The sequence below is a fragment of the Rhipicephalus microplus genome, unplaced genomic scaffold, assembly GCF_043290135.1.
Source record: "Rhipicephalus microplus isolate Deutch F79 unplaced genomic scaffold, USDA_Rmic scaffold_60, whole genome shotgun sequence".
Lineage (NCBI taxonomy): Eukaryota > Metazoa > Arthropoda > Arachnida > Ixodida > Ixodidae > Rhipicephalus > Rhipicephalus microplus.
In genome coordinates this window covers 1210106-1229192 of record NW_027464633.1, presented here as the reverse complement: position 1 = coordinate 1229192, position 19087 = coordinate 1210106, and the positions used below count along the sequence as shown (strand labels likewise).

At 40.0% G+C, this 19087-nt stretch overlaps 1 protein-coding gene across 1 annotated transcript; it reads right to left on the bottom strand.

Annotated features, from left to right (window-relative positions):
• Positions 1-10908: 10908 nt before the first annotated feature.
• On the bottom strand, positions 10909-11580 carry LOC142788467 (uncharacterized). Its single transcript, XM_075884957.1, has one exon. It carries the CDS (start codon positions 11578-11580, stop codon positions 10909-10911), a length of 672 nt encoding a protein of 223 aa, XP_075741072.1.
• Positions 11581-19087: the final 7507 nt, after the last annotated feature.

Genomic DNA, 19087 nt, shown 5'->3' with positions numbered 1-19087 from the left:
CTAACCTAACCCAACCTAACCTAACCTAACCCAACCCAACCCAACCCAACCTAACCTAACCCAACCCAACCCAACCTAACCTAACCTAAACTATTCTAATCTAACCTAACCTAACCTAACATAACCTAACCTAACCTAACCTAACCCAACCTAACCTAACCCAACCAACCCAACCCAACCCAACCTAACCCCACCCAACCCAACCTAACCTAACCTAACCTAACCTAACCCAACCTAACCTAACCTAACGACGGTTACAAGCGCTTTCACATTAGATATCGCAGTTCCCGACTTGTAATGGTGAAAAACACTTCATCTCACTAAGTGACATTGTTTAATGCGGTTTTACGACGGTTCATATCTTAACCTAACCTAACATTCGCACTTGTATCTCAAAATGCTCTATTACACTGTTTCGTTCACAATTACGATATTTGCATGACCTCACAGTTTTTCACCAACCTATTACAGTACAGAACGCTGTATCTCGCTAAATGACATCGTTCTTTAAGGTTTCACCATGCTTGCATGCGCTTTAACGAGAATATCACAGCATAGCAGTTTCGCACTTGTAACGGTACAACACGCAGTATCTGGCTTGTTCATGTCGTTTTGTGTGCTTTCACAACATTTCACCTATCGCAGTTTCGTACTCGCAATAAAAGAACACTATCTCTTTAGATGATGTCGTTCTTGGTGGTTTCACGACGCTACCTATCTTAAACTAACATAACTCAACCTAACATAACCTTCGCACTTCTATCGTTAAAAAACGTTTTACTCGCTACTTTACAATGCTCTCTACAACAGTACGACGGTTTCATGCGCTTTCACATTAGATATCGCAGTTTCCGACTTGTAATAGTGAAAAACACTGCATCTCATTAAGTGACATTGTTTATTGCGGTTTTACGACGGTTCATATCTTAACCTAACCTAACAATCGCACTTGTATATAAAAACGCTCTATTACACTGTTTCGTTCACATTTAGGATATTTGCATGACCTCACAGCTTTTCACCAACTTATTACAGTACAGAACGCTGTATCTCGCTAAATGACATCGTTCTTTAAGGTTTCACGATGCTTGCATGCGCTTTAACGAGAATATCACAATATAGCAGTTTCGCACTTGTAACGGTACAACACGCAGTACCTGGCTAGTTCAAGCCGTTTTGTGTCCTTTCACAATATTTCACCTATCGCAGTTTCATAGTCGCAATAAAACAACACTATCTCGTTAGATGACGTCGTTTTTGGTGGTTTCACGACGCTACCTAGCTTAAACTAACTACACCTAACATAACCTTCGCACTTCTATCGTTAGAAAACGTTTTACTCGCTACTTTACATTGCTTTCTACAACATTACGACGGTTTCAACCGCTTTCACATTAGATATCGCAGTTCCCGACTTGTAATGGTGAAAAACACTGCATCCCACTAAGTGACATTGTTTAATGCTGTTTTACGACGGTTCTTATCTTAACCTAACCTAACCTAACCTAACCCAATCTAACCTAACCTAACTTAACCTAACCTAACCTAACCTAAGCTTACCTAACCTAACCTAACCTAACACAACCTAACCTAACCTAACCTAACCAAACCCAACCCAACCCAACCTAACCTAACCTAACCTAACTTAACCTAAGCTAACCTAACCTAACCTAACCTAACCCAACCCAACCCAACCTAACCTAACCTAACCTAACCTAACCCAACCCAACCCAACCCAACCTAACCTAACCTAACCTAACCTAACCCAACCTAACCTAACATAACCCAACCCAACCCAACCCAACCTAACCTAACCCAACCCAACCCAACCTAACCTAACCTAAACTATTCTAATCTAACCTAACCTAACCTAATATAACCTAACCTAACCTAACCTAACCCAACCTAACCTAACCCAACCAACCCAACCCAACCCAACCTAACCCCACCCAACCCAACCTAACCTAACCTAACCTAACCTAACCCAACCTAACCTAACCTAACGACGGTTACAAGCGCTTTCACATTAGATATCGCAGTTCCCGACTTGTAATGGTGAAAAACACTGCATCTCACTAAGTGACATTGTTTAATGCGGTTTTACGACGGTTCATATCTTAACCTAACCTAACATTCGCACTTGTATCTCAAAATGCTCTATTACACTGTTTCGTTCACAATTACGATATTTGCATGACCTCACAGTTTTTCACCAACCTATTACAGTACAGAACGCTGTATCTCGCTAAATGACATCGTTCTTTAAGGTTTCACCATGCTTGCATGCGCTTTAACGAGAATATCACAGCATAGCAGTTTCGCACTTGTAACGGTACAACACGCAGTATCTGGCTTGTTCATGTCGTTTTGTGTGCTTTCACAACATTTCACCTATCGCAGTTTCGTACTCGCAATAAAAGAACACTATCTCTTTAGATGATGTCGTTCTTGGTGGTTTCACGACGCTACCTATCTTAAACTAACATAACTCAACCTAACATAACCTTCGCACTTCTATCGTTAAAAAACGTTTTACTCGCTACTTTACAATGCTCTCTACAACAGTACGACGGTTTCATGCGCTTTCACATTAGATATCGCAGTTCCCGACTTGTAATGGTGAAAAACACTGCATTTCACTAAGTGACATTGTTTAATGCGGTTTTACGACGGTTCATACTTTAACCTAACCTAACATTCGCACTTGTATCTAAAAACGCTCTATTACACTGTTTCGTTCACAATTACGATATTTGCATAACCTCACAGTTTTCACTAACTTATTACAGTACACAACGCCGTATCTTGTTAATTGATATCGTTCTTTAAGGTTTCACGACACTTGCATGCGCTTTAAGGAGAATATCACAATATAGCAGTTTCACACTTGTAACGGTACAACACGCAGTATCTGGCTTGTTCATGCCGTTTTGTGGGCTTTCACAACATTTCACCTATCGCAGTTTCGTAGTCACAATAAAACAACACTATCTCGTTAAATGACGTCGTTTTTATGGTTTCACGACGCTACCTAGCTTAAACTAACTCAACCTAACATAACCTTCGCACTTCTATTGTTGGAAAACGTTTTACTCGCTACTTTACATTGCTTTCTACAACATTGCGACGGTTTCAAGCGCTTTCACATTAGATATCGCAATTCCCGACTTGTAATGGTGAAAAACACTGCATCCCACTAAGTGACATTGTTTAATGCTGTTTTACGACGGTTCATATCTTAACCTAACCTAACATTCGCACTTGTATCTCAAAATGCTCTATTACACTGTTTCGTTCACAATTACGATATTTGCATGACCTCACAGTTTTTCACCAACTTATTACAGTACAGAACGCTGTATCTCGCTAAATGACATCGTTCTTTAAGGTTTCACGATGCTTGCATGCGCTTTAACGAGAATATCACAACATAGCAGTGTCGCACTTGTAAGGGTACAACACGCACTATCTGGCTTGTTCATGCCGTTTTGTGTGCTTTCACAACATTTCACCTATCGCAGTTTCATACTCGCAATAAAACAACACTATCTCTTTAGATGACGTCGTTCTTGGTGGTTTCACGACGCTACCTAGCTTAAACTAACATAACTCAACCTAACATAACCTTCGCACTTCTATCGTTAAAAAACGTTTTACTCGCTACTTTACAATGCTCTCTACAACATTACGACGGTTTCATGCGCTTTCACATTAGATATCCCAGTTCCCGACTTGTAATGGTGAAAAACACTGCATCTCACTAAGTGACATTGTTTAATGCGGTTTTACGACAGTTCATAACTTCACCTAACCTAACATTCGCACTTGTATCTGAAAACGCTCTGTTACACATTTTCGTTCACATTTAGGATATTTGCATGACCTCACAGTTTTTCACCAACTTATTACAGTACAGAACGCTGTATCTCGCTAAATGACATCGTTCTTTATGGTTTCACGATGCTTGCATGCGCTTTAACGCGAATATCACAATATAGCAGTTTCGCACTTGTAACGGTACAACACCCAGTATTTGGCTTGTTCATGCCGTTTTGTGTGCTTTCACAGCATTTCACCCATTGCAGTTTCGTACATGCAATAAAACAACACTATCTCGTTAGATGACGTCCTTTTTGGTGGTTTCACGACGCTACCTAGCCTAAACTAACATAACCCAACCTAACATAACCTTCGCACTTCTATCGTTAGAAAATGTTTTACTCGCTACCTTACAATGCTCTCTACAACATTACGACGGTTTCATGCGCTTTCACAACAGATATTGCAGTTCCCGACTTGTAATGGTGAAAAACACTGCATCTCACTAAGTGACATGGTTTATTGCGGTTTTACGACGGTTCATATCTTAACCTAACCTAACATTCGCACTTGTATCTCAAAATGCTCTATTACACTGTTTCGTTCACAATTACGATATTTGCATGACCTAACAGTTTTTCACCAACCTATTACAGTACAGAACGCTGTATCTCGCTAAATGACATCGTTCTTTATGGTTTCACGATGCTTGCATGCGCTTTAAGGAGAATATCAAAATATAGCAGTTTCGCACTTGTAACGGTACAACACCCAGTATTTGGCTTGTTCATGCCGTTTTGTGTGCGTTCACAACATTTCACCTATCGCAGTTTCGTAGTCACAATAAAACAACACTATCTCCTTAGATGACGTCGTTTTTATGGTTTCACGACGCTACCTAGCTTAAACTAACTCAACCTAACATAACCTTCGCACTTCTATTGTTGGAAAACGTTTTACTCGCTACTTTACATTGCTTTCTACAACATTGCGACGGTTTCAAGCGCTTTCACATTAGATGTCGCAATTCCCGACTTCTAATGGTGAAAAACACTGCATCCCACTAAGTGACATTGTTTATTGCTGTTTTACGACGGTTCATATCTTAACCTAACCTAACCTAACCTAACCCAACCTAACCTAACCTAACATAACCTAACATAACCCAACCCAACCTAACCTAACCTAACCTAACCCAACCCAATCCAACCCAACCTAACCTAACCCAACCCAACCCAACCTAACCTAACCTAACCTAATCTCACCTAACCTAACCTAAGGTAACCTAACCTAACCTAACCTAACCCATTCAACCTAACCCAACCCAACCCAACCCAACCTAACCCAACCCAACCCAACCTAACCCAACCCAACCCAACCAAACCTAACCTAACCTAACCTAACCCAACCTAACCTAACCTAACCTAACCCAACTCAACTCAACCCAACCTAACCTAATCTAACCTAACCTAACCTAACCTAACCTAACCAAACCTTATCTAACCTAACCTAACCTAACCTAACCTAACCTAACCTAACGACGGTTTCATGCGCTTTCACATTAGATATCGCAGTTCCCGACTTGTAATGGTGAAAAACACTGCATCTCACTAAGTGACATTGTTTAATGCGGTTTTACGACGGTTCATATCTTAACCTAACCTAACATTCGCACTTGTATCTAAAAACGCTCTATTACACTGTTTCGTTCACAATTACGATATTTGCATAACCTCCCAGTTTTTCACCAACTTATTGCAGTACAGAACGCCGTATCTTGTTAAATGATATCGTTCTTTATGGTTTCACGATGCTTGCATGCGCTTTAAGGAGAATATCAAAATATAGCAGTTTCGCACTTGTAACGGTACAACACCCAGTATTTGGCTTGTTCATGCCGTTTTGTGTGCGTTCACAACATTTCACCTATCGCAGTTTCGTAGTCACAATAAAACAACACTATCTCCTTAGATGACGTCGTTTTTATGGTTTCACGACGCTACCTAGCTTAAACTAACTCAACCTAACATAACCTTCGCACTTCTATTGTTGGAAAACGTTTTACTCGCTACTTTACATTGCTTTCTACAACATTGCGACGGTTTCAAGCGCTTTCACATTAGATGTCGCAATTCCCGACTTGTAATGGTGAAAAACACTGCATCCCACTAAGTGACATTGTTTATTGCTGTTTTACGACGGTTCATATCTTAACCTAACCTAACCTAACCTAACCCAACCTAACCTAACCTAACATAACCTAACATAACCCAACCCAACCTAACCTAACCTAACCTAACCCAACCCAACCCAACCCAACCTAACCTAACCCAACCCAACCCAACCTAACCTAACCTAACCTAATCTCACCTAACCTAACCTAAGGTAACCTAACCTAACCTAACCTAACCCATTCAACCTAACCCAACCCAACCCAACCCAACCTAACCCAACCCAACCCAACCTAACCCAACCCAACCCAACCAAACCTAACCTAACCTAACCTAACCCAACCTAACCTAACCCAACTCAACTCAACCCAACCTAACCTAATCTAACCTAACCTAACCTAACCTAACCTAACCAAACCTTATCTAACCTAACCTAACCTAACCTAACCTAACGACGGTTTCATGCGCTTTCACATTAGATATCGCAGTTCCCGACTTGTAATGGTGAAAAACACTGCATCTCACTAAGTGACATTGTTTAATGCGGTTTTACGACGGTTCATATCTTAACCTAACCTAACATTCGCACTTGTATCTAAAAACGCTCTATTACACTGTTTCGTTCACAATTACGATATTTGCATAACCTCACAGTTTTTCACCAACTTATTGCAGTACAGAACGCCGTATCTTGTTAAATGATATCGTTCTTTAAGGTTTCATGATGCTTGCATGCGCTTTTGGGAGAATATCACAATATAGCAGTTTCACACTTGTAACGGTACAACACGCAGTATCTGGCTTGTTCATGCCGTTTTGTGGGCTTTCACAACATTTCACCTATTGCAATTTCCTACATGCAATAAAACAACACTATCTCGTTAGATGACGCCCTTTTTGGTGGTTTCACGACGCTACCTAGCCTAAACCAACAAAACTCAACCTAACATAAACTTCGCACTTCTATCGTTAGAAAATGTTTTACTCGCTACTTTACAATGCTCTCTACAACATTACGACGGTTTCATGCGCTTTCACATTAGATATCGCAGTTCCCGGCTTGTAATAGTGAAAAACACTGCATCTCACTAAGTGACATTGTTTAATGCGGTTTTATGATGGTTAATGTCTTAACCTAACCTAACATTCGCACTTGTATCTAAAAACGCTCTATTACACATTTTCGTTCACATTTAGGATATTTGCATGACCTCACCGTTTTTAACCAACGTATTACAGTACAGAACGCTGTATCTCGCTAAATGACATCGTTCTTTAAGGTTTCATGATGCTTGCATGCGCTTTAACGAGAATATAACAATATAGCAGTTTCGCACTTGTAACGGTACAACACGCAGTATTTGGCTTGTTCATGCCATTTTGTGTGCTTTCACAACATTTCACCTATCGCAGTTTTGTAGTCGCAATAAAACAACACTATCTCGTTAGATGACGTCGTTTTTGGTGGTTTCACGACGCTACCTAGCCTAAACTAACTCAACCTAAGATAACCTTCGCACTTCTATTGTTATAAAACATTTTACTCGCTCCTTTACAATGCTTTCTACAACATTACGACGGTTTCATCCGATTTTTTTTATTTGAGATTTATTTATTTTCTGTACGTGCAACAGAAAAAACGAAGCAAAAGCAAAAGGCTACATAGCCTGACGGAGGCTTTTGCTCCGAAATACAGTCTGGCAAAATAAAATAAAAACTAAAATTAACATGTCATACACAACTTAGCCGAATTAGAGAACATCATTATATACAGATACAATTTGCAAATTATGATCACACATGTAACCATTACAAATATAAAGAAAGAACAGGACAGTAAATAGTAATGAAATACCTAAAAAACATCGCAATATATACAATAGGTGAGGTAAGGAAAGCATCAGGAGACACATACATTCCTAAAAAACAACAACAAAAGGACACGAATAGTTTACTCTAAGCATTTGGGACACAGAAAGTAATAAATAATCCAAATTTCTGTATTAAGTGTATTCAATACAATTATAAAGAAGAAATTCCTTGAACTTATTTTTGGAAGTTTTCTTATTTAGGTCAAGTACGTCACCCAGTTTGTTGAGGAGACTCGGTATTTGGTAATCAATATGTTGTTGACCATAGGTTGTTCTAGTTTTCGGTGTTCTTATACTATGTGTACGGAGATAGTACTCAGCACATAGAGAAGAATCGTACATGGGGTATAGTTTATTATTTTGGATATACAATAATAACTTATAATAATATATTTGGTTTGCTTGTAATATGAGATATTTAGGGAATAACGGACGTGCGCTAAGACCTTGTGGCATACCGTAATATCCCTTGAATAGTCTTAGTACCCTCTTTTGTAGTGTAAGTAATGTTTTATAGTTTTGAGCCGTCGTTGTTCCCCAACATAAGACACAATAACTTAGCCCGGAATATATCAGTGTATAATATAACGCTTTCTTTAGCCAAAGTGGTAATAACGGACATAGTTTGTACATACATCCAACGCTTCTACTTAGATCTGCTGCCAATTTATTTATATGTTCATTCCAGGAAAGGTCTTCCTGGAACCACACACCCAAGAATTTCTGTACCTTGACTTGTTCTAAAGTCTGACCCTCAAAGGAGATACTTAGACTTATATTCCGTGGCTTATTAATGGGTGCAAACAATATATATTTAGTTTTACTCGCGTTTAGCCGCAACTTATTTAGTTTAATCCAGGAAGACAACTTATTTAGATATGTGTTTACAGACTTTTCAAGTGGAGAGATCGATGAACCAGCAAAAAATATATTAGTGTCGTCCGCATACATGATTAACTTAGGAGAATCCGGAATGCTACACAAGTTATTTACATAGACTATAAACAACAGAGGACCAAGTATCGATCCTTGTGGGACACCTTTGTTGACCCTCGCACGGGGAGATGTCTCTTGATTAATAGCGACATACTGATAGCGGTCTGTTAGGTAATTTTGAATTAACCTATTGGCAACGCCACGGACACCGTAGTTATTAAGTTTTTCTAGAAGAACACTGTGATGCACGGTGTCAAATGCTTTGCGGAAGTCAACAAAAAGACCAAGCGTATATAGCTTTTTCTCAAAATTGGTTAGTATCTCGTTTTTAATATTGAGTAATGCAAGCTCGGTGGATTTACATTTTTGAAAGCCAAATTGGGCATCACTTATTACATTGTACTTCGCAAAAAATTTTTGTAATCTAATATTAATAGCGCTTTCAAAAACTTTTGACAGAATCGGAAGTACCGATATCGGTCGGTAGTTTCCAATCTCTTGGTCATTACCACCCTTGAAAAGCGGACATACGCGAGCTATTTTTAATTCATCGGGAAATACGCCGGTAACAAGAGTTAAAATAATATTATGTGACAACGCAGGTGATATAACATCAGCGACGTATTTTATTGGTACAGCTTTAATATCATCGTAACCTGCTGCACAATGGTTTTTTATCTTTGTTATTAATTCTTCGGTTTCATGATATGAGATAGTGTGCAGAACTATAGAGTTAGATAAGCGACGGTCATTTACAGGCAGTTGTGTATCCTCGTCATACCCCGCATCATCGAAATCACAATTTTTTATGAAGTAGTTATTCATTGCCGTTGCCACCTCTCGGTTACCAAGGCCACTAGAGTTTTCCAAAACCCTAGGAATGTTGCTTTGTTTTATTTGACCAGAAAGATTTCTAACCTCGCTCCAAATTTTGCTAGGATTATCACTTATTCTACTAAATAAATTCTCATAATACCTGAATTTAGCACGCCTTATTTCACCATTTAGATGGTTTCTGTATTTTTTGAACTCGCTGAGTAATTTGATATCTCGTGTCTTTATAAACGCATGGTACATGTTGTTCTTCTTTGTAATTTTTTTAAATAGCGCATTACTTATCCAAGGTTTCCTAATTTTCTGGCGTTTTGCGTTCTTCACAGACACCGGGAAAGCTTCATCATAACATTTAATGAGTTTATTAATGAACAGCTTGTATGCCAAGTTAGCATCCCTTTCTTGTAACACGTGGTTCCAGTCTGTTGCAATAACACGATACCGGAAGATTCCAAGCGTGTCAGCGTTGATCTGACGAGACCGTACTTTTTTATTGCTTTTGCAAGTACCATTGGAAGAAGGAATGGTGCAAAAGATCGGTAGATGATCGCTTATATCTACTGCCAGCGATCCAGCAACGCAAGACGTTGGGAGTGTGTTCGTCAAACATATATCAAGAAGTGTCGCAGTCTCTGCAGTTAGGCGGGTTGCCTTAGAAATTACGCTATTACAGGCAAAAGAATTTGCCAGCGCTATTAACTGCCGTGAAGTTGCATCCTGAGAGAGCATATCGATGTTTACATCGCCCATTATCACAATTGGAAAGCCAGTAGGACATAAGTACTCAAAAACGTCTTCAATGAATAAAATGAACTTTGTTTTACACCCCGAGGGTGGTCTGTAAACGATCACAGCGAATGCTTTTTCTAAGCGAACCATGAGGCACTCTACAACTTCATTAACCAGGGAAAATTGGGGGACAACTTCATGCTTTAATGATTGTTTGACGTAAATAGCCACTCCACCACCTCTACCAACGGGACGCACTATGCCATTGTAAGTGTAGTTCTCGAAATATGGTGGATCTTCGCCTACAGTTAGCCAGGTTTCAGAGAACAGCAACAAGTCAAAGCTAAATGTAAGGGAGCTAAATATACTGAGGATCTTATCTGTCTTGTGGCGTATGCTGCGTGTGTTTAAATGAAAAACCTTTATGCACCTGCGCGCAGCCCCAAGAAGACCATTCGCAGAACTGCTATCATGATAGCCATCACTAGGTATTTCTGTATCGGTGCTCATCTTAAACGAACGTATATCAGTTTGTGCAAAAAAAATGTTCACTCTGTGGCAGTTCCGCCCCCTTCCACGGTCATCTTGGCAAGATCATCTGCGTTTCTTATCTTTAGTATAGGCGAGGTTTCGTTTCTACGAGCAAATATCTTGCCCCCCGATGTCCAGACAAATTTCCAACGCAGTTCCTTCTTTCTCTGAATAGCTGATCCAAGAAGCTGTTTTCCGTGTTTCGTCAAGTGCTCATTGACATATACTGCAGAAGACGTCTGGCTGCCCAGGTCCTTGCTGTCAATTCTAATTTTCTTTGACTTGCTTAGAATGGCAAGCTTCTTTGTCCTGCGCACAAATCGGACTACTATATTAGTTTGGTCATGACGAGCAGTCGGTACTCTGTGACAGATATCGACGTCATCTGAAGTTATTTCTTCTTGAATGGCACCACAGATTTTCTTAACCGCATCAAGGGGTTCAACATCAGATGGGACACCCTTAATTTCCAGATTATTTGAGCGCTGGTAAGTTTCGACCTCCTCTATTCTACGATGTAGTCTGTCATTTTCAGCTTTGAGCTCTTGGTTTTCTTTTATTACAGATTGAATATCTGCTCTGAGTTCTTTCACTTCGTTCAAAGCATCTTTTATATCTCGAAGTTCCTTTCTTAGTTCTCGTCGTAAGTCTTCGATTGCTTTAGCAGTATCGCGTGCATCCTTCGACATGGTTAGCCAACACAAATGCGTTCACTTGCAAACGATGACACAGGAACAGTACGTCCGGCAGCAGTGCACAAATCGCAAAAAAAATAAATGCTGTTGAATACAACAGACAAATTCTCACCTGAAACAGGCGTAGATTTAGTAAGCGATGCCAATGTGCACTGCTGCCGTACTGTAGGCGACGACTTTCTTGCAGCGTCTTTTATAGCAGCGGTGAACCGTCGCCCTCTGGTGATGCGCTGCTTTCGTCGTCGACAAGCAAACACGCCCCGCTTTGCCTGGGCCAGAGTATCAGGCTGCGTCAATGATGCATCGGTCGCAGGCGCATCTGAAACAGGCGTAGATTTAGTAAGCGATGCCAATGTGCACTGCTGCCGTACTGTCTTTTTTATCATAAGATATCTGTATTTAACATAAGATATCGCAGTTTTCCACTTGTAATGATGAAAAACACTGCATCTCACTAAGTGACATTGTTTAATGCGGTTTTAGGACGGTTGATATCTTAACCTAACCTAACATTCGCACTTGTATCTAAAAACGCTCTATTACACTGTTTCGTTCACAAATACGATATTTGCATAACCTCACAGTTTTTCACCAACTTATTGCAGTACAGAACGCTGTATCTCGCTAAATGACATCGTTCTTTAAGGTTTCACGATGCTTGCATGCGCTTCAACGAGAATATCACAATATAGCAGTTTCACACTTGTAACGGTACAACACGCAGTATCTGGCTTGTTCATTCCGTTTTGTGTGCTTTCACAACATTTCACCTATTGCAATTTCCTACATGCAATAAAACAACACTATCTCGTTAGATGACGTCCTTTTTAGTGGTTTCAAGACGCTACCTAGCCTAAACTAACATAACTCAACCTAACATAACCTTCGCACTTCTATCGTTAGAAAACGTTTTACTCGCTACCTTACAATGCTCTCTACAACATTACGATGGTTTCATGCGCTTTCACAATAGATATCGCAGTTCCCGACTTGTAATGGTGAAAAACACTGCATCTCACTAAGTGACATTGTTTAATGCGGTTTTACGATGGTTAATGTCTTACCCTAACCTAACATTCGCACTTGTATCTAAAAACGCTCTATTACACTGTTTCGTTAACATTTAGGATATTTGCATGACCTCACAGTTTCTCACCAACTTAATACAGTACAGAACGCTGTATCTCGCTAAATGACATCGTTCTTTAAGGTTTCACGATACTTGCATGCGCTTTAACGAGAATATGACAATATAGCAGTTTCGCGCTTGTAACGGTACAACACGCAGTTCCTGGCTAGTTGAAGCCGTTTTGTGTCCTTTCACAATATTTCACCTATCGCAGTTTTGTAGTCGCCTTAAAACAACACTATCTCGTTAGATGACGTCGTTTTTGGTGGTTTCACGACGCTACCTAGCTTAAACTAACTCAACCTAACATAACCTTCGCACTTCTATCGTTAGAAAACGTTTTACTTGCTACTTTACATTGCTTTCTACAACAATACGACGGTTTCAACCGCTTTCACAATAGATATCGCAGTTCCCGACTTGTAATGGTGAAAAAAACTGCATCCCACTAAGTGATATTGTTTAATGCTGTTTTACGACGGTTCTTATCTTAACCTAACCTAACCTAACCTAACCTTACCTAACCTAACCTAACCTAATACAACCTAACCTAACCTAACCTAACCCAACCCAACCCAACCCAACCTAACCTAACCTAACCTAACCTAACCTTACTTAACCTAAGCTAACCTCACCTAACCTAACCTAACCCAACCAAACCTAACCTAACCTAACCCAACCCAACCCAACCTAACCTAACCGAACCTAACCCAACCTAACCTAACCTAACCTAACCTAAGCCAACCCAACCCAACCCAACCAAACCTAACCTAACCCAACCCAACCCAACCTCACCTAACTTGACCTATTCTAATATAACCTAACCTAACCCAACCTAACCCAACCAACCAAACCCAACCCAACCTAACCCAACCCAACCCAACCTAACCTAACCTAACCTAACCCAACCTAACCTAACCTAACCTAACCTAACGACGGTTGCAAGCGCTTTCACATTACATATCGCAGTTCCCGACTTGTAATGGTGAAAAACACTGCATCTCACTAAGTGACATTGTTTAATGCGGTTTTACGACGGTTGATATCTTAACCTAACCTAACATTCGCACTTGTATCTAAAAACGCACTATTACACTGTTTCGATCACAATTGCGATATTTGCATAACCTCACAGTTTTTCACCAACTTATTGCAGTACAGAACGCTGTATCTCGCTAAATGACATCGTTCTTTAAGGTTTCACGATGCTTGCATGCGCGTTAATGAGAATATCACAATATAGCAGTTTCACACTAGTAACGGTACAACACGCAGTATCTGGCTTGTTCATGCCTTTTTGTGTTCTTTCACAACATTTCACCTATTGCAATTTCCTAAATGCAATAAAACAACACTATCTCGTTAGATGACGTCCTTTTTGGTGGTTTCTCTACGCTACCTAGCCTAAACTAACATAACTCAACCTAACATAACCTTCGCACTTCTATCGTTAGAAAACGTTTTACTCGCTACTTTACAATGCTCTCTACAACATTACGACGGTTTCATGCGCTTTCACATTAGATATCGCAGTTCCCGACTTGTAATGGTGAAAAACACTGCATCTCCCTAAGTGACATTGTTTAATGCGGTTTTACGACGGTTCATATCTTAACCTAACCTAACATTCACACTTGTATCTAACAACGCTCTATTAAACTGTTTCGTTCACAATTAGGATATTTGCATGACCTCACAGTTTTTCACCAACTTATTACAGTACAGAACGCTGTATCTCGCTAAATGACATCGTTCTTTAAGGTTTCACGATGCTTGCATGCGCTTTAACGAGAATATCACAATATAGCATTTTCGCACTTGTAACGGTACAACACGCAGTACCTGGCTAGTTCAAGCCGTTTTGTGTCCTTTCACAATATTTCACCTATCGCAGTTTCGTAGTCGCAATAAAACAACACTATCTCGTTAGATGACGTCGTTTTTGGTGGTTTCACGACGCTACCTAGCTTAAACTAACTCAACCTAACATAACCTTCGCACTTCTATCGTTAGAAAACGTTTTACTCAGTACTTTACATTGCTTTCTACAACAATACGACGGTTTCAACCGCTTTCACATTAGATATCGCAGTTCCCGACTTGTAATGGTGAAAAAAACTGCATCCCACTAAGTGATATTGTTTAATGCTGTTTTACGACGGTTCTTATCTTAACCTAACCTAACCTAACCTAACCTTACCTAACCTAACCTAACCTAATACAACCAAACCTAACCTAACCTAACCTAACCCAACCCAACCCAACCCAACCTAACCTAACCTAACCTAACCTAACTTAACCTAAGCTAACCTAACCTAACCTAACCTAACCCAACCCAACCTAACCCAACCCAACCCAACCAAACCTAACCTAACCCAACCCAACCATACCTCACCTAACTTGACCTATTCTAATCTAACCTAACCTAACCTAACGTAATCTAACCTAACCTAACCTAACCCAACCTAACCCAACCAACCCAACCCAACCCAACCTAACCCAACCCAACCCAACCTAACCTAACCTAACCTAACCTAACCCAACCTAACCTAACCTAACCTAACCTAACGAAGGTTGCAAGCGCTTTCACATTACATATCGCAGTTCCCGACTTGTAATGGTGAAAAACACTGCATCTCACTAAGTGACATTGTTTAATGCGGTTTTACGACGGTTGATATCTTAACCTATCCTAACATTCGCACTTGTATCTAAAAACGCTCTATTACAGTGTTTCGTTCACAATTACGATATTTGCATAACCTCACAGTTTCTCACCAACTTATTACAGTACAGAACGCTGTATCTCGCTAAATGACATCTTTCTTTAAGGTTTCACGATACTTGCATGCGCTTTAACGAGAATATCACAATAAAGCAGTTTCGCACTTGTAACGGCACAAGACGCAGTATCTGGCTAGTTCATGCCATTTTGTGTGCTTTCACAATATTTCACCTATCGCAGTTTCGTACTCGCAATAAAACAACACTATCTCGTTAGATGACATCGTTTTTGGTGGTTTCACGACGCTACGTAGCTCAAACTAACCTAACCTTCGCACTTCTATCGTTAGAAAACGTTTTATTCGCCACTTTACAATGTTTTATAAGGATTAAGACGGTTTCATGCGCTTTCACAATAGATATCGCAGTTCCCGACTTGTAATGGTGAAAAACACAGCATCTCACTAAGTGACATTGCTTAATGCGGTTTTAGCGTGGTTCATATCTTAACCTAACATAACCTAACCTAACCTAATTTAACCTAACCTAACCTTACCTAACCCAAAATAACCTAACCTAACCTAACCAAACCTTACCTAACATAACTTAACCTAACCTAACGTAACCTAACCTAACCTAACCTAACGACGTTTGCAAGCGCTTTCACATTAGATATCGCAGTTCCCGACTTGTAATGGTGAAAAACACTGCATCTCACTAAGTGACATTGTTTAATGCGGTTTTACGACGGTTCATATCTTAACCTAACCTAACATTCGCACTTGTATTGAAAAACGCTCTATTACACTGTTTCGTTCACAATTACGATATTTGCATAACCTCACAGTTTTTCACCAACTTATTGCAGTACAGAACGCTGTATCTCGCTAAATGGCATCGTTCTTTAAGGTTTCACGATGCTTGCATGCGCTTTAACGAGAATATCACATTATAGCAGTTTCGCACTTGTAACGGTAGACACGCAGTATCTGGCTTGTTCATGCCGTTTTGTGTACTTTCACAACATTTCACCTATGGCAGTTTCGTACATACAATAAAACAACACTATCTCGTTAGATGACGTCGTTTTTGGTGGTTTCACGACGATACCTAGCTTCAACTAACATAACTCAACCTAACATAACCTTCGCGCTTCTATCGTTAGAAAACGTTTTACTCGCTACTTTACATTGCTTTCTACAACATTACGATGGTTTCAAGCGCTTTCACATTAGATATCGCAGTTCCCAACTTGTAAAGGTGAAAAACACTGTATCTCACTAAGTGACATTGTTTAATGCGGTTTTACGACGGTTCATACCTTAACCTAACGTAACCTAACCTAACCTAACCTAACCCCACCCAACCCAACCTAACCTAACCTAACCTAAACTAACCTAACCTAACCCAACCTAACCAAACCTAACCTAACCAAATCTAACCCAACCTAACCCAACCCAACCTAACCTAACCTAAGCTAACCTAACCTAACCTAACCAAACCTAACCTAACCTAACCTAACGTAACCTAACCTAACCTAACCCAACCTAACCTAACCTAACCTAACCCAACCTAACCCAACCCAACCCAACAACACCCAACCCAACCTAACCTAACCTAACCTAACCTTACCTAACCTAACCAAATTATCCTTACCTAACCTAACCTAACGTAACCTAACGTAACCTAACCTAACCTAACGTAACCTAACCTAACCCAACCTAACCTAACCTAACCTAACCTAACCCAACTCAACCCAACCTAACCTAATCTAACCTAACCTAACCTAACCTAACCTAACCTAACCCAACCTAACCTAACCTAACCTAACCTAACCTAACGACGGTTGCAAGCGCTTTCGCATTACATATCGCAGTTCCCGACTTGTAATGGTGAAAAACACTGCATCTCACTAAGTGACATTGTTTAATGCGGTTTTACGACGGTTGATATCTTAACCTAACCTAACATTCGCACTTGTATATAAAAACGCACTATTACACTGTTTCGATCACAATTGCGATATTTGCATAACCTCACAGTTTTTCACCAACTTATTGCAGTACAGAACGCTGTATCTCGCTAAATGACATCGTTCTTTAAGGTTTCACGATGCTTGCATGCGCGTTAATGAGAATATCACAATATAGCAGTTTCACACTAGTAACGGTACAACACGCAGTATCTGGCTTGTTCATGCCTTTTTGTGTTCTTTCACAACATTTCACCTATTGCAATTTCCTAAATGCAATAAAACAACACTATCTCGTTAGATGACGTCCTTTTTGGTGGTTTCTCTACGCTACCTAGCCTAAACTAACATAACTCAACCTAACATAACCTTCGCACTTCTATCGTTAGAAAACGTTTTACTCGCTACTTTACAATGCTCTCTACAACATTACGACGGTTTCATGCGCTTTCACATTAGATATCGCAGTTCCCGACTTGTAATGGTGAAAAACACTGCATCTCACTAAGTGACATTTTTTAATGCGGTTTTACGACGGTTCATATCTTAACCTAACCTAACATTCGCACTTGTATCTAACAACGCTCTATTAAACTGTTTCGTTCACAATTAGGATATTTGCATGACCTCACAGTTTTTCACCAACTTATTACAGTACAGAACGCTGTATCTCGCTAAATGACATCGTTCTTTAAGGTTTCACGATGCTTGCATGCGCTTTAACGAGAATATCACAATATAGCATTTTCGCACTTGTAACGGTACAACACGCAGTACCTGGCTAGTTCAAGCCGTTTTGTGTCCTTTCACAATATTTCACCTATCGCAGTTTCGTAGTCGCAATAAAACAACACTATCTCGTTAGATGACGTCGTTTTTGGTGGTTTCACGACGCTACCTAGCTTAAACTAACTCAACCTAACATAACCTTCGCACTTCTATCGTTAGAAAACGTTTTACTCAGTACTTTACATTGCTTTCTACAACAATACGACGGTTTCAACCGCTTTCACATTAGATATCGCAGTTCCCGACTTGTAATGGTGAAAAAAACTGCATCCCACTAATTGATATTGTTTAATGCTGTTTTACGACGGTTCTTATCTTAACCTAACCTAACCTAACCTAACCTTACCTAACCTAACCTAACCTAACCTAATACAACCTAACCTAACCTAACCTAACCTAACCCAACCCAACCCAACCCAACCTAACCTAACCTAACCTAACCTAACTTAACCTAAGCTAACCTAACCTAACCTAACCTAACCCAACCCAACCTAACCTAACCCAACCCAACCAAACTTGACCTAACCCAACCCAACCCAACCTCACCTAACTTGACCTATTCTAATCTTACCTAACCTAACCTAACGTAATCTAACCTAACCTAACCTAACCCAACCTAACCCAACCAACCCAACCCAACATAACCTAACCCAACCCAACCCAACCTAACCTAACCTAACCTAGCCTAACCCAACCTAACCTAACCTAACCTAACCTAACGACGGTTGCAAGCGCTTTCACATTACATATCGCAGTTCCCGACTTGTAATGGTGAAAAACACTGCATCTCACTAAGTGACATTGTTTAATGCGGTTTTACGACGGTTGATATCTTAACCTATCCTAACATTCGCACTTGTATCTAAAAACGCTCTATTACAGTGTTT